Consider the following 12132-nt stretch of genomic DNA (forward strand, 5'->3'; position numbering starts at 1 on the left):
TCTGTGGCTGTACCGGTCTCTTGAGTGCAGTCCTATTGTTCTGGGGAAATGGGTCTTTAGAATGCAAACGAGCGGGGGTTTCGATCATGTCTAGCTATCTGGGTTGCAAATACTCACACAAGCTCTGAGTCTGTCTGAGTCCTGGGTTGGCCATAATTCCCATGGTCCTTTGCAGGTGGCCATCTAAGATGGCTACATATCCCGCTAGGAACAGGGCTGAATCTAAGTTACAGGCAGAAGTTTCTGCAGCTGAGCACAAGATCTACGCTACGTAGTGTACTAATCAAATTTAAAAAAACATTATAGCTATAAATATGCATTCATATCCTGAAAATGTTTTCTTTGGCTTTGTTCAGTTGGCAGAGGAAGAAAGTATAAAGAATAAGACGTTAGCCGTGATTAATTCCTTCAATTCAACTAATTCGACCTCTGAAGGAATTCCAGCAATAGATCCTGCAGATTTTCCCAGAGGGCCTTGCTGGGAGACAGGTGTTGGATTGGTAAACCATCTGAATCTGTACTGTAGAAGTGGACTTTGAATTATTTTATAGTATTCATGCATTTCTCACATCCAGAGCACAAGATACTTTTTAAAATCACATAGGCTTCACTGGATTTAATGTTTGCTAATGGGGGGAAATTCAATGTCCCTTTCCTATTCCCATAAGTAGGCTGGGAGGCAGGGCAGGTGCAGTATAATGAGGGAGGTATGCGCAGGATGTCAGCTTTCCACCTCACTCTAATAAACCAGAGGCAGGAAGGGTCAAGGTTGACCTTCCCTCTCTAGGTCAATTGAGGGGGTCCACACCATGTTGGCGTCACCAATAAATGTACCCAGGTGGCCGTTGCATTGGCCTCGCTGGCCCCCCAGCTCAGGCACCTTATGCTCAACAGATTGACATGCTATTGGTAAGGGCCATTCCTGCAGGAAGACTCCCATGCCCTTTAAACCAATCCCAAACCAGCCTGTCTTATAGGCCTCACCAAAGACCTTCACTTATCTGTTTTCGGGGCTCCAGGGCTGTTCCTTCTCCTGAGGCTACTGCAGTACAAGCAGTGGCCATTGGTTGTGATGGAGCTGCTGGTACTGAAGAGCTGCTAGTCTCTGGGTGAAATCAGGACATCTGTCCTGCAGGACCCAGGAACACAATGCCAACCAGATGGCTGCCTATTTGGCTTTTAATTGCATTGGCTGTTTGAGAATGGCTACTGGGGTATTTCCATTGGCTTTCCCTTCAGTGGATGGGCCCACCACCATGGCCATTAAACCCAGTCTAATGTATATAAGCTCACTCTTTTTGGCCAATTTATAGCTATGGTGATAGTGAGAAAGTGATACACTTTTGTGTCAATCATAATTTTTGTGATAATATTACGGTGAAGTTAATGCTGAAGATTATCAAAATATTTGATCATTGCATTCTTTGCTGAATAATTTTGTTTGTTTTATTGCTATTTGCAGGAATTTACAAAGCTTACTATTTCTGACATTCTGGTAACTTATGGTAGTATTTTGGTTGGGGATTTTCTAAATGCTTTGTTTGTCAGATTTTTCAACTACTGCTGGTGCTGGGATCTGGAGTATGGATTTGTAAGTATATTTTATTAAAATAAATGTGTTGAATGAATCGATGATCACTATCACTAATGTACATTTTACTAGTTAATAGAACATGACACGAGTGTTGTACATTTTATACCTCAGATCTATGCTTGGATGACATTAGTTTAAGTGTGTGTAATAAGTTTTATTCATCGTGGTTTTGTTTATTTTTCTCCACAACCAGGCTTAACTAATTAATCACCTGAGCATCAATGGTAGATAGGTTCACATATTAAGACATAGAACAAATGAATACTGCAACTTGGAGACCTATTGTGCTGTTGCTTCACTTCTGTTAACCTTGCTATTTTAACCCTTTAAATTATAGCCTTCATACACTGAGTTTGACATCAGTGGAAATGTTCTGGGACTTATCTTCAATCAAGGAATGATATGGTAAGGAAATCTTTTGTCACAACTGTACAATTCATGAAATGTTCTATGATACAGTAGCGCTGTCTAATCTTGCTAAGACCCGTAAATAAGTGAGGTGGTAGAAACAAAGCTCAAAAATGTATATAAATGGTGAAATCATGTACAGTTATGTAACTATTTTAGGTTTGGGACACATCAATTGCATCTTTTGTGATTTATTTGTGCAAGAGCAGTCAACTACTTAATTGACACCATAAGTGTTCAGAAATCTGTGTAGAATCTTGTGCCCTTTAGAAAATAATTGCAAGTCGAGACATTTTTGGGGCCTTTTCAATCTGGGAAATTTTCCCATAGGCAGCCAATTAAGTGGCCACCCTTGGATCCACTGAGGGTGGGTTCCGGAGATTGCTGGACCATCAGAGGGTTTAAAACCTAGAATGACAGCAGTCCGACCATGAGCGGTGGATGCTGTCACTGCAGAATAGGATTTGCGGCTGCAGCTGCCAGGCCATCCCTATGAAGGGGAAATCCTGCCACAGGATGGTGTGCAGCAGCAGTTGTGGTCCGCTGTTGATCCGGAGGTAGGAAAGCGTCGGCCCACTAGGTTTTGTGAATTTCCTCCTGGTCTCGCCTTCAGGTTTGCCCCCACAACACTGGGAAGTTTCCGTCCATGTAAGATAATTGCCAATGGCAGAGGAAGATCACACAAACCGTGGTAGAAGATGTTTGATTGTTTTAAATAGAATTGCCTTTTATTCAGAAATTTAGAAATGTAGCACAAGGTTACTTAAACTATATTTTCCTCCTATTAAAATTCGGGTTGTTTAACGTGCAAGTACCAGGGACAGTTAATTGGTCATTCTGCTATATTTTCAAGGCATCTCTTAATGGCCTTCAATTCTTTATATGTATTGCACTCGGTGTCTCAGTTTCATGTTCTTCAGAAATAGAGATGGTTTTAAGTAAGCTATATTTGGATTTCTGTGTCCTGGGCATAACCTTGAATATGAAGTTTAATTTATATTTCTGTGGTCGTGTGTTAAGAAGACTTCAGCTTTAGTTTCAATATAAAAGATGGCAGCATCTCAATGAGGTTTTTAACGACTCTAAAACTAACACAGGTATAAAAATACCGGGCTGTTACTTAGCAAACAGGGGCCCAAATAGGTAGCAAAAGCAGTTTCAGTTCAGTTGAAAGAATGTAAACTGGAAGTAAGGAGCTTTTCACAGAAACATGTGGCATGCTGACATGAAGAGAGACTGCAGAGTGCAGATCCAAAACTAAAGAACTGAAAAAAGATCTTAAAACCAGGGAATAGGTCAGAAGTAATTTTTGTAGACCACAAACGAGTCCGAACCTAGTTAATAAAAGGGAAACGTGCTTATTGCAAAGCAATTACATTGACAATATACATCAGATCTCAGCTGGGTCTGCTCTGTCGGTTCCACACCTGGCCGACTTTATACAGACCTTAATCATGAATGATCCCCACCTCCTTAGCAGGGGAGCTCGTATTCGGCGAGACTCATGGGGAGACTGATTACTCGAACAACGTAGGTCTCATGTGGGTTATAAGATTGCATCCCCAAAAGTCCGAAGAAGCTTCTGACGACTGCAGAGTGGGAGGACGCCGGCTGTGCTTTCTGCACTCGTGGTGCTGGATCTGGACAGCGAATGCCACTTCCGATTGGAATACGGTGGATGCACTGTCGAAGGCTGCTGCACTGCTTGCTCCCTGTCGGAGTCTTCCAACACCTGGATTTCGGCGTCAGAATCCAGGGACTCGGGGGAGCTGATGGCCACTGTCGCCACTCCATAGGACGGGTTCGGGTTGGCACTCAGTGCCCCCTCCTCCTGGTCAGTGCCCTGGGGTTTAGTGCCCTGGGGTTTACCTTGGAATGGAACGGCAGCTGGTTCGAGCCTCAGCTGCCCCCACATCATCTGGCTCTGCCAGCCTTGGCGGCTCCCCGTGCTCCTCAGTAGCGCCTCGCCAATGCCCACCTGAGATTGGGACAAGCTCTGCAGCGTCTTGGCCATTCCCATCTGAAGCGGGACATGTTCCACAGAACCTCATCAAGGGCAGCCTCGTACAGGGTGACATCCCCCAGCAAGGCAGACATTCTGTCAAGACCATCAGCCATAGCCATCACCGATTGCGCAACGACTTCACTAATGGTGTCAACGTCATGCACCAGACTCTCCACTGCGGTCGCCACTCTAGCAGGGTTGACTTCGGTGCCACGTATTGCCGGCGACATCTCCTGCACCCATAGCCTCTGCGACTCCTCCAACTGACTATGGGTTTGCTGGAGTATCGCTGACCTCTCCCCCTGAATGTCCCAGCTGCTCCCTAATGTCTCATTCAGCTCCGGGTAACCCTGTTCCACAGGGTCAGCATCAGGCTGGGATGCAGCAGGGTCCTGGAATCCAGCAGCTCTCTGACTGCTGTCTCGTCTAGGGGTTCCTACCTCCACCTGATATACATCAGCAGCAGTGTGGTGCTCACCAGATTGTGCCCCAGACCACTAACATTTCTCACCGAGGTATGCGTATCTGCACTGGTTGAGGGTGGGGATGACAGCTGTGCTGCGACTATTATGGTGGCATCCTCAGATCTCTCCTCTTAAGTGGTCGCCTGGGAGGCTGGAGAGGGGGCCGACTGAGCTAGGCCGGCGCCGTCGGCTGGAGGACCTGCGGGGGAATAGACATGTGGTCAGTGGGAGGGATGGGTCAGTCATACAGTAAGGCAATAACAACTGACGCTTGATAGATCCCCCGGATGGAGCCCAGTGGTTCCTCACCTCTGCGGCATTCACCAGCCTCCATGTGGGTCACTGCTTTGTCCTCAGCCACCCTAGTCACCTCCAGGACACAGTCCCCATGAGACACTTGCCAGTTGGTAGTAAAGCATACAACAGGACAGTTGCACACAAGGGTAGTTCATTGTAACGGCAAAGTCACAGAACACAACAAATAACAAATCTGAAATATCTTGCTTTTGAAAACACCACTTTCAGTCCTATGGCTCAGACCTAGGGGGCGCGATTCTCCACTCACACGCCGGTTGGGAGAATCGCCTGGGCCGGCGAAATTTCCGGGGACGCCGGTCTGACGCCCTCTCGCGATTTTCCCAAGTGGTGGGAACGGGCCGGTCGAGATTCTCCGGCACCCTTGCTATTCTGAGGCCCGGATGGGCCGAGCGGCCAGGCCAAAATGGCGGGTCCCCCCAGCGCCGTCCACACCTGGTTGCTACAGTCATGGGCGGTGTGTGAATGCTGGGGGAGCGGCCTGTGGGGGGGGGCGAGGGGGGATCCTGCACGGGCTTCACCTTGAATGTGGGGTGGCCCGCGATCGGTGCCCACCGATCGTCGGGCCGTCCTCTCTGAAGGAGGACCTCCTTCCTTCCGCGGCCCCGCAAGATCTGTCCCCCATCTTCTTGTGGGGCGGATTTGGACAGGACGGCAACCACGCATGCGTGGATGACGTCCGTTATGCGGCGCCGGCCGCGTCATCTATTCGGCGCCGCTTTTACGCGGCCGACAAGGCCTGGCGCGGGTAGATGACGCGGCCCCGATACTGGCCCATTGTCAGGGCCTGAATCGGTTGGGACCGGGGCCGTTCCGCGCCGTCGTGAACCTTGACGGAGTCCACGACGGCGCGGCCACTTCGGCGTGGGGGTGGAGAATCCCGCCCAGGATGTGTTGAATTGCTCTATATTAACTAGCAGAATAATAGCATGTTTCTGAGATCCTCTACATGCAGAAATGGGAGAAAGGAACTGGGAAACAGTGGGTTGACAGAATTTGAATGAAACTGCGATGTCCATTTGTAGTAGCTATAGTTGATGGTGCCTCTACACTCTTACTGTTCTACACTCCATTTAGTTAGTAGTTTGTAGCATTTGATTTTTGTTCTCTCATCTGTCAAAAGCCACTTAGATCTAAAGTCATTTCTGCCTACAGCTTCCATCTATCTGAAATTAGGAAACACTGACGCTTTTACTGTTAGATGGTATTTGCATGTATTGAGTTCCACAGAGTTCCATTACCCAATGGTTGAACAGAGTCCATTTCTGTGATTGCCTGCACTCCATGATAAAACAAAATCATTCATTTGTAAAAAATATATTTTGTCCAAGGATATAGTACTGGCCGCAATTCTCCAGCTGTTTGCTGGCAACGGGTATTCTCTGGTCCCGCTGACAGTGCACCCCCGTCTACGGGTTTCCTGCCGACATGGGATGACATCACCATTGACAGCTGTGGGAGCAGAGAATTCCGCTGCCAGCAAATGGCGCGCCGCCTCCCACCGCAGGGAGGCTTGGGGAATCCTGCCCAGTAACTAGGTATGACTGCAGATTTAGGGTATACAGCAAACTGCTAACCCTTCACTTCTAACAATAAAAGTCATAAAATTAATTTACTGCTATAGCTCTTAAGTGCAGTAAGAATGTGTAGGGAAAGAAAGAGCTTGTTTAGTGCTTCGGAGCCTTGGTTTTGTCATCAGCTGCTGGCTGCCATTTTAACACTGGCCTGAGTGGGAAGTGGCTGTGACATTTCTGCTAGGCTGAAGCAGGCCTGAGGCTGATCACTGGTGAAGGAGGTCCTTCAGATAAGTGTAGTTCTTTTCTTTATTGTTCCAGGAGGAGAAGGTATGTTCCTCCCTGCCCCATAAGAAAGCACAGGACTCTCCGCACCTGAACTTCTCTCTCCTCCTCAATCAGCTCTCTGCCCTGGAATCCCTATCCTTCCTCGGTCCTCCTAGTCCCCACACTTACATTGGGCCAGGACGAATAAAGTGCACAACATTAGTCCCTCGGCAGCTGCAGCCAGCCGACTTCCCAGTTGTTTTGGTCAGGAAGTTGAACAGCAATAGTTAAAATCTGATTCAATAATTGCTGAAGAATATTTGACATAAGACTGGAATAATATTTATTTATGCAATGAATGCTTTTGTACGATTTGCCAGATCTAGAAAAGTCGGTTTATATCAGGAATTACAAGATATGTGAACATTGAAGAAAATAGCTCTGCTGTACTGAGTCTCGCCAGTAGATGGGGCTGGCAGCACTGTTCCCTCTTATTTTTTCCATTCATGTGCAGAAAGAATTTTATTATGTGCACCAGTATCGAGGTAATATATGGTTAGGCGCCACCAGTAAGAACAAAAAATATTAATTGGCGGGATTCTCCATCCGTTCATGGCAGCCGGATTCTCCCGCCCGACTGCAGTGAATGGGAGATTTGGCTGAGCGTCAAAATCTCCGTCCTCGCTAGAAGCGGTAGCAGGGCAAACTCGCAATGGAGAATCCTGACCAACATCTTTTGAAAGTTAACACGGGAAAGCCAGAAGAACAAAGAATATCACTCCCAGCCACTGATACATATCAGTCCCCGTATGACCAGATTTAACAGAAATAGTTTTAAATTTACAATGGTGGCTGACAAGCTCTAAGTTTTAAGTTCAGTGTCATAACCACTGTTTGGGGAAATGGCAAGTTGGAGGATTGGCGAGGGAACTGGTGAGTAGGAGGGTTAGGGAGGGAGTTGGTGAGTAGGAGGATTGGGGAGGGAACTGGTGAGTAGGAGGGTTAGGGAGGGAGTTGGTGAGTAGGAGGGTTGGGGAGGAAACTGGTGAGTAGGAGAGTTAGGGAGGGAGTTGGTGAGTAGCAGGGTTGGGGAGGGAGTTGGTGAGTAGGAGGGTTACGGAGGGTGGTGGTGAGCAGGAGGGAGTTGGTGAGTAGCAGGGTTAGGGAGGGAGCTGGTGAGTAGGAGGGTTGGCGAGGGAGTTGGCGAGCAGGAGGGTTGGGGAGGTAGTTGGTGAGCAGGAGGGTTGGCGAGGGAGTGGTGAGCAGGAGGGTTGGCGAGGGAGTGGTGAGCAGGAGGGCTGGGGAGGGAGCTGGTGAGCAAGAGGGTTGGCGAGGGAGTTGGTGAGCCGGAGGGTTGGGGAGGAAGTTGGTGAGCAGGAGGATTACGGAGGGAGTTGGTGAGTAGGAGGAATGGTGAGGGAACTGGTGAGCAGGAGGGTTAGGGAGGGAGTTGGTGACTAGGAGGATTGGCGAGGGACCTGGTGAGCAGGAGGATTGGGGAGGGAGTTGGTGAGCCGGAGGGTTGGGGAGGAAGTTGGTGAGCAGGAGGATTACGGAGGGAGTTGGTGAGTAGGAGGAATGGTGAGGGAACTGGTGAGCAGGAGGGTTAGGGAGGGAGTTGGTGAGTAGGAGGATTGGCGAGGGACCTGGTGAGCAGGAGGGTTGGGGAGGGAGTTGGTGAGCAGGAGGGTTGGGGAGGGAGATGGTGAACAGGAGGGTACGGGAGGGAGCTGGTGAGCAGGACGGTTATGGAGGGAGTTGGTGAGCAGGAGATTTGGGGAGAGAGTGGTGAGCAGGAGGGTTAGGGAGGGAACTGGTGAGCAGGATGGTTAGGGAGGTTGATGGTGAACAGGAGGTTTGGTGAGGCAATTGGTGAGCAGGATGGAGCAGGTGAGCAGGGGGGTTAGGGAGGGAGCTAGTGTGCAGGAGGGTTAGGGAGGGAGTTGGTGAGTAGGAAGGTTGGGGTGGGTGAACGGGAGGGTTACGGAGGGAGTTGGTGAGCAGGTCGGTTAGGGAGGGAGTTGGTGAGCGGGAGGGTTAGGGAGGAAGTTGGTGAGCAGGAGGATTAGGGAGGGAGTTGGTGAGCAGGAGGGTTATGGAGGGAGCTGGTGAGTAGGAGGGTTAAGGAGGGAGATGGTGAGCAGGAGGGTTGGGGAGAGTGAGCGGTAGGGGTAGGGAGGGATTTGGTGAGTAGGAGGGTTAGGGAGGGCAATGGTGAGCAGGAGGGTTGGGGAGGGAGTTGGTGAGCAGGAAGGTTAGGGAGTGAGCTGGTGAAGAGGAGGGTTGGGGAGGGAACTGGTGAGCAGGACGGTTAGGGAGCGAGTTTGTGAGCAGAAGGTTTGGGGAGGGAGCTGGTGAGCAGGATGTTTGTGGAGGGAGTTGGTGAGCAGGAGGGTTGGGGAGGGAGTTGGTGAGTAGGAGGGTCGGGGAGGGAGTTGGTGAGCAGGAGTGCTAGGGAATGATCTTGTGAGTAGGAGGGTTAGGAAGGGAGTTGGAGAGCAGGAGGGCCGGGGAGGGAGTTGGTGAGCTGGAGGGTTAGGGAGGGAGTTTGTGAGCAGGAGGGTTAGGGAGGGACTTGGAGAGCAGGAGGGTTGCGGAGGGAGCTGGTGAGCAGGAGAGTTGGGGAGGGTACTGGTGAACAGGATCGAGCTGGTGAGCAGGGTGGTTGGGGAGGGAGTTGGTGAGCAGGAGGGTTGATGAGGGAGTTGGTGAGTAGGAGGATCGGGGAGGGAGTTGGTGAGCAGGAGGGTTAGGGAGGGAGCTGGTGAGCAGGAGGGTTCGGGAGGGAGTTTGTGAGCTGGAGGGTGAGGGAGTGAGTTGGTGAGCAGGTGGGTGAGGGAGGGAGTTGGTGAGCAGGAGGGTTAGGGAAGGAGTTGGTGAGCAGGAGGGTTGGGGAGGGAGTTGGTGAACAGGAGGGTTGTCGAGGGAGTTGGTGAGTATGAGGATTTGTGAGGGAACTGATGAGCAGGAGGGAGCTGGTGAGTGTGGTAGTATGTATTGGGGGTCATGTGGGACTGGAAGCCCTAATGTCATTGGCTGACAGATCCCGGGTCCTGGTTGGCCGTTGACCTCAAGCTCTGCCCTGAAGGCGGAGTATAAGAAGCCGGAGTCTTCCCCCGCTGGCCAGTTTACTATCGAGCTGCTGGGGAACAGACACGCTTAATAAAGCCTCATCGACTTCACTCTATTCGTCTCATGGAGTCTTTGTGCGCTACAATTTATTAAGCGTGCCTAAAAAGGACTATGGAGCTCAGAATCATTCCAGAATGCCTGAGGATCAGCCCCCACGCAGTGAACGCGGCAGCAGCCTTCAAACACTGGCAGACTTGCTTCGAGGCCTACCTCAGAACGACCACCGGCCGAGTCTCAGACGAACAAAAACTGCAGGTCCTGCACTCGAGGGTGAGCACGGAGATTTTCACCCTCATTGAAGACACCGACGATTTCCAGACGGCGTTCGCAGCACTCAGAAGTCTCTACGTTCGCCCAGTTAACCAAATCTACGCTCGCTACCAGCTCGCGACGAGATGGCAAGCTCCCGGAGAATCGATGGACGAGTTCTACGCCGCGCTGCTGATTTTGGGACGAGCCTGCAGCTGCCCGTCAGTGAACGCAAACGAACACACGGACATGTTAATGCGCGATGCTTTTGTGGCAGGTATGCAATCCTCCCAAATCCGCCAAAGACTTCTAGAAAAAGAGTCGCTAGGACTCTCAGAGGCACGGGCCCTAGCAGCCTCCCTAGACGTGGCCGCGCGTAATACCCGCGCCTACGGCCCCGACCGCGCGGCAGGCCATTGGGCCCCGTACGTACCCGTCGCGGCAAACCCCCTACCCCCCCCCGGACACCCCACAGGCTTGCGCGGTCTAAACGCCGAGTCGCACCGGGGGCGCCCGCTGTTATTTCTGCGGCAAGGCGAAACACCCCCGGCAGCGCTGTCCGGCCCGCGCAGCCATCTGCAAAAGCTGCGGGAAAAAGGGCCATTATGTGGTTGTGTGCCGGTCCCGCATGGTCGCCGCCGTCCTGGGAGCACAGGGAGCCCTGCAAGCAGTCTATGCGCCCCAACCCCCCCAGCACGCCATGTACGACCCGCAGGCGCAGCCGCTCTGGGTCCCGACCACCGCGGTCCCGGGAGAACTGGGAGCCCTGCACGCCGCCTACGCTCCCCAACCCCCCCCCCCCCCCGCAGCCCATGTATGACTCGCCGCCGGCGCTACCGCTTTGGGTCCCGGCCAACACTCTCCACGGAGAGGAGGGAGTTTTTCGCGTCCCTAACGCCACCCTAACACCCACCCCGCGCCCCACGCCTGACCTGCCGGCGCCGCCTACTTGGGCCCCGACCACCGCTGTCACCGGCGAGGGAGCTCCGCGCGGTCCCAGCGCTCGCGGCCCCACGCCTGAACCGCCGGCGCCGCCGACTTGGGCCCCGACCACCGCTGTCCCCGGCAAGGGAGCTCTGCACGGTCCCAGCGCTCGCGGCCCCACGCCTGACCCGCCGGCGCCGCCGACTTGGGCCCCGACCACCGCTGTCCCCGGTGAGGGAGCTCCGCGCGGTCCTAGCGCTCGCGGTCCTAGCGCTCCCCAGCCCCCCCAGCACACCATGTGCGACCCGCAGACGCCGCCATTTTGGGTCCCGACCACCACGAGGGGAGGAGGGGCGCCGATGTGCGACCCGCAGACGCCGCCATTTTGGGTCCCGACCACCATGAGGGGAAGAGGGGCGCCGCCATCTTGGACCGTCCCAGATCTGTACGACGCATGGGGGCGGCCATTTTGTCCACCCCCGCCGCCATCTTGTGACCCCCCAGCCACGTGTGATGTATGGGGGCGGCCATTTTGTTCATCCCCGACGCCATCTTGGACGGCAACAACGGACCCCACTCCACTACTACAACCACGGCTCGCTTCGATTACGCTCGATCAGGCTCGGCCCCGGACACTCCAGACGACGACGACAACGGTCCTAATAAACGGCCACGAGACGCCATGCCTAGTCGACTCCGGGAGCACGGAAAGCTTTATACACCCCGACACGGTAAGACGCTGTTCCTTGACCACCTATCCCAGCGCACAAAAGATTTGCCTAGCTGCAGGATCCCACTCCGTACAGATCCAGGGATTCTGCATAGTTACCCTTACGGTGCAGGGGAGGGAGTTCAAAAACTACAAACTTAACGTCCTTCCCCAACTCTGTGCCCCCACCTTGCTGGGATTAGATTTCCAATGTAATCTACAGAGCCTTATGTTCAAATTCGGCGGCCCCAAACCCCCACTCACTATCTGCGGCCTCGCAACCCTCAAAGTGCAACCCCCGTCCTTGTTTGCGAACCTCACCCCGGATTGCAAACCCGTCGCCACTAGGAGCAGACGGTACAGCGCCCAGGACCGGACCTTCATTCGGTCCGAAGTCCAGCGGCTACTAAAGGAGGGCATAATCCAGGCCAGCAATTGTCCCTGGAGAGCGCAGATCGTAGTAGTGAAGGCAGGGGAGAAACAAAGGATGGTCATTGACTATAGCCAGACCATCAACAGGTCCACACAACTAGACGCGTACCCTCTCCCCC

At 52.5% G+C, this 12132-nt stretch overlaps 1 protein-coding gene across 1 annotated transcript in view; it reads left to right on the forward strand.

Moving 5' to 3' along the window:
- The window catches only part of LOC140430124 (transmembrane channel-like protein 2-B), a 187363-nt gene that overhangs the window by 112516 nt on the left and 62715 nt on the right, over positions 1-12132 (forward strand). Inside the window, exons 13-15 of the mRNA XM_072517637.1 lie at positions 357-500; positions 1463-1591; positions 1932-1999. Of these exons, the coding sequence (XP_072373738.1) occupies positions 357-500; positions 1463-1591; positions 1932-1999 (341 nt within the window). The remainder of the gene's footprint in view (positions 1-356; positions 501-1462; positions 1592-1931; positions 2000-12132) is intronic.

The sequence above is a fragment of the Scyliorhinus torazame genome, chromosome 9 (genome assembly GCF_047496885.1).
Source record: "Scyliorhinus torazame isolate Kashiwa2021f chromosome 9, sScyTor2.1, whole genome shotgun sequence".
Taxonomy (NCBI): domain Eukaryota; kingdom Metazoa; phylum Chordata; class Chondrichthyes; order Carcharhiniformes; family Scyliorhinidae; genus Scyliorhinus; species Scyliorhinus torazame.